At 33.9% G+C, this 3,884-nt stretch overlaps 1 protein-coding gene across 1 annotated transcript; it reads right to left on the bottom strand.

The window, feature by feature from the left end:
- Positions 1-1,361: 1,361 nt before the first annotated feature.
- On the bottom strand, positions 1,362-2,363 carry LOC102254537 (olfactory receptor 52A5). The gene has a single exon (XM_005880410.1). The coding sequence runs from the start codon at positions 2,361-2,363 to the stop codon at positions 1,362-1,364; it is 1,002 nt and encodes a 333-aa protein (XP_005880472.1).
- Positions 2,364-3,884: the final 1,521 nt, after the last annotated feature.

Genomic DNA, 3,884 nt, shown 5'->3' with positions numbered 1-3,884 from the left:
TCTAATCCACTCATCTGCTGATGGGCACTTAGGCTGTTTCCAGATCTTAGCTATGGTGAATTGTGCTGCTATGAACATACGGGTGCACATATCCTTTCTGATTGGCGTTTCTGGTTTCTTGGGATATATTCCTAGAAGTGGGATCACAGGGTCAAATGGGAGTTCCATTTTTAGTTTTTTGAGGAAACTCCATACTGTCTTCCATATATATTTAAGTTTTTGAGAAGAATCATTTTTTCTTAAATCCATAAACACATTTACAACAATACTTATTTAAGGTAAAAGTCTAATAAACTTTATTGCCCATTTCTAATATATACATCTAGTATGTGTGAATATTAGTTTAGATATAACTTCCAAGGAAACACAAAAATAACAACAAAACAATGAATATAAGTAAAATATATATGTTCTCCCATAAGTAAACAACTCTTTCTGCATAAACTGTAGTTATAGAACTTGCTTTTATTTTTTATATATTTTTATTGATTAAAGTCAATAAAAATTGAGAGGGAAAGAGAGATTGAAACTCAATGATGAGAGAGACTGGGGATTGAGCTCGCAACCTGGGCAGGTGGAAAAGAACATACACAAACCAGAAAACAACATATAGAATGAAGGAGAGGATGCTGGGAACAGAACCATAACCTCCTGGTTCATAGGTCGAGGCTCTAACACTGAGTCATGCCAGATGGGTAGAACTTGCTTTTATTGAAAAAAAATTTTCTTATATATGGTATCTTAGCACAAAAAATGTTAAAACTTATCATTTCATACCTACTTCATCCTTTGTCTTAAATTCAAAGTCAAATTTGTACTTCAATTATATGATAATAAAACATATGTCTTTTTAATATGCTATGCAAATATTTTGTGGAAAACAAGTAATTATAAATACATTTCAATGGATAAATTGTAAATCCACATAATGTACTTGTATAATTGATCATCACAAATTAAAGATTTTAGAGCCTTAATGATAAAGATTATAATGAGTATGATCATAAACAATTATACATATACTAGTAATTTTATTTCATGTACACCACATTCTAACACTTTATACTATTTCCTATGCAGTGGTATCAATATCACTTGATATTTTTAAATGGAGGCTAAAATAATAATATTTAGTTGTACTTTTACAGAATGTACTTTACTAAAAGTTGAATTTACTACAAACAAGTATTCATAATTTATTCTCATGTCGCTTATCAGCTAAATATATGTTCCAAATAATTCTGAATTTATAACAAAAGAAATTATTTAAGTAATCGTAGCTTTACTATCTCTAATACAAACCTAGAACTTGATATTTTAGCATACAATGAACTTTCTAAAGCACAGAATCTCACCAAAAACTAATGTTTCTCATGTAAAATTTTGTTATTTGATAAAAGATTAATAAGAAATCCAGAGGCATGTTTAGAATGAAAAATGTGGGACACCCGGTCTCGAATCTGTTTGGTCTTCACACCATACACAATGGGATTGAGCAAAGTTGGAACAAGCAGATAAAGGTTGGACAAAAGAATATGAATGTAAGGTGGAATGTGGAAGCCAAACCTGTGTGTAAAGAAGGAGAAGAAAGCCAGGAGATAAAACTCAAGGAAGACACAAATGTGAGCAATGCAGGTGTTAAAGGCTTTCAGCCTGGCTTCCTTCTGAGGCAGACTGAAGACAGTTATAAATATTTGAATGTAGGATACTGTGATGAAGATTATATCAAAGCCAAGTACACTGAAAGCCACAAACAGACCATAGATCTTGTTGATTCTAGTATCTTCTGCTGCCAATTTCACGATGGCCATGTGCTCACAGTATGAATGGGAGACCACAGTGGTCCAGTAATACTTCAACCGGCATTTGATGAGGATGAGACATGGAGCCACAAGAAGGGCTCCTCTGAGGGTCACCCCAACCCCAATCTGAGTGAGAAGTTGGTGGGTAAAAATGGTTGCATGTCTCAGAGGATGACAGATTGCCACATAGCGGTCCAGGGCCATGGCCAGCAGGATACCTGACTCAATGGCCTGGAAGGTGTGAATAAGCCACATTTGCAAGAGACAGGCATCAAAGTGTATCTTGGGCAGATGAAACCAGAATATTCCTAGCATTTTTGGCAGGATGCAGGTACTGAGAGCAATGTCTGTGGCTCCAAGCATTGCCAGGAAGAGATACATGGGCTCGTGGAGGCTGCGCTCAGATTTGATGATGACCAGGATCAGAGAATTCCCAAACAGAGCAACGATGTACATGGCACAGAAAGGGATGCCAATCCAGGCCTGAACAGACTCCAGACCAGGGATCCCCACCAGTGTCAGCACCGAGGGCATGAAGACTGTGCCATTGAGCTTGAACATGATGAACTCTCTGCTTTAGAGCTTCTGATTCAAGGTGGCAGTGTGGGTTATCTCTCTTCTGTTTTCTGTTCTTACCTAGGTTTGTATAATAATAATCTGATTATATAATAATGTGATTCTAATGGCATTTTGTGAGATATACTCACTTTGATGGGGCAATTATGTGTGTCCAAGAATGCAGATATAGGCTTCCTGGGTAATTTTTATCAGATTTCAACCGCTGCTGTATTTTTTCTCCGCCTTCACTTTTTACCTGTCTTTTTCCCTTTGTGCTGTCTGCATTTCTCTCTCTTTCTCTCGCTCTCTCTCATACACTTAGACAGTAACAGGCACAAACACTCTCACTATTGAAAGAAAACACATTCTAGTAATATAAGGGCATATGTTTGTGTAATGTCAGTTAAAACCTATTTCATTGAATATTGGTTTGGTGTTCTTTATTAATAAATATAGATACTTATGGTAATATACTGATGTTACCAAATATTTTTCCTACATCCTTACCCAATAAGCAATTAGTCAAGAGATCAGACAAAAAAATTAAAGGAATACTCACTATTTCAAGTACTATAGCAAGCATGGGGCCAATAAGGGTAGGATCCTTAATGTCAAAAAGACAATGATCTGGGCAATACCATATTCTATGTGTCGTGTTAAAAATATGCTTATCAAGCACATAAAAGTACCTCATCCTGGTATTTGGACTCTACCTTCATCCTAGAGGTAGGTGCTAGGGAATTTATTCTCCAGAAACTTGGTTACAATTTGATATTTTATGGGTAGAAAAAAAAGTATATATAAATAAAAAATCTTGATTAAAATTTAAAACCACAAATTTTGGTATGGAAAAAAATTACTTGATAAAACAATATCGAAAAAGTAAAAGTTGCTATGTAGTTTATTTCTATAGGAAAAAAATTTTATTATTAAAATGTGATCAATAAATAATGTATTTACTAGTATTTGAAAATGTATACAGAACAAAACTGATCTTACTCAGTTAATTTAGTAAAATGCCTCATGAATTATCAACACAAGGAGTAAATATATTTCAAATACACTACAATACTGAATAGGTAAATGTATTTACTCAGGGGATTTAATTCATGTTATAATTTTTCCTAAAAAATAAAAAAAACAGTTTTTATACATTTCATGGAGTCTAATTATTAATTGCTTCAATAGGATGGGGTAAAATGTCCCTAAGTCTAACCTAACTTTGGAAAAATTAGAAAAAAATAAGGTGTTTCTGAACAAGGTTATATATAAATGTGTTAAAGTAATGCAGTAAATTAAAATTATTTGGAATTATTCTTTAAAAAAAAAGTGTGGTGATTTTACACATCCTTAATGCATCCCTTTCCTGTTTTATGCCTCCTTCAACTACCTTTTCCTATACAATCCTTTTTTGAAGTGTTACTTACCTCAGGTTCCCGTTCTTCCAGTCCATTCATTCTGTTGTGCAAGTGTTAGTTTATGTTCCAATTTATACATTTGCCTGCAATTTCCTTTTATTATAGT

This window comes from Myotis brandtii, unplaced genomic scaffold (genome assembly GCF_000412655.1).
Source record: "Myotis brandtii unplaced genomic scaffold, ASM41265v1 scaffold637, whole genome shotgun sequence".
Lineage (NCBI taxonomy): Eukaryota > Metazoa > Chordata > Mammalia > Chiroptera > Vespertilionidae > Myotis > Myotis brandtii.
Note: the sequence above shows the minus strand (reverse complement) of the source record. Positions and strands in the feature narration are given on the sequence as shown.

Excerpts from the sequence above, each read along its gene's own strand:
- LOC102254537 (XM_005880410.1), bottom strand. The coding sequence starts at position 2,363 with ATGTTCAAGCTCAATGGCACAGTCTTCATGCCCTCGGTGCTGACACTG.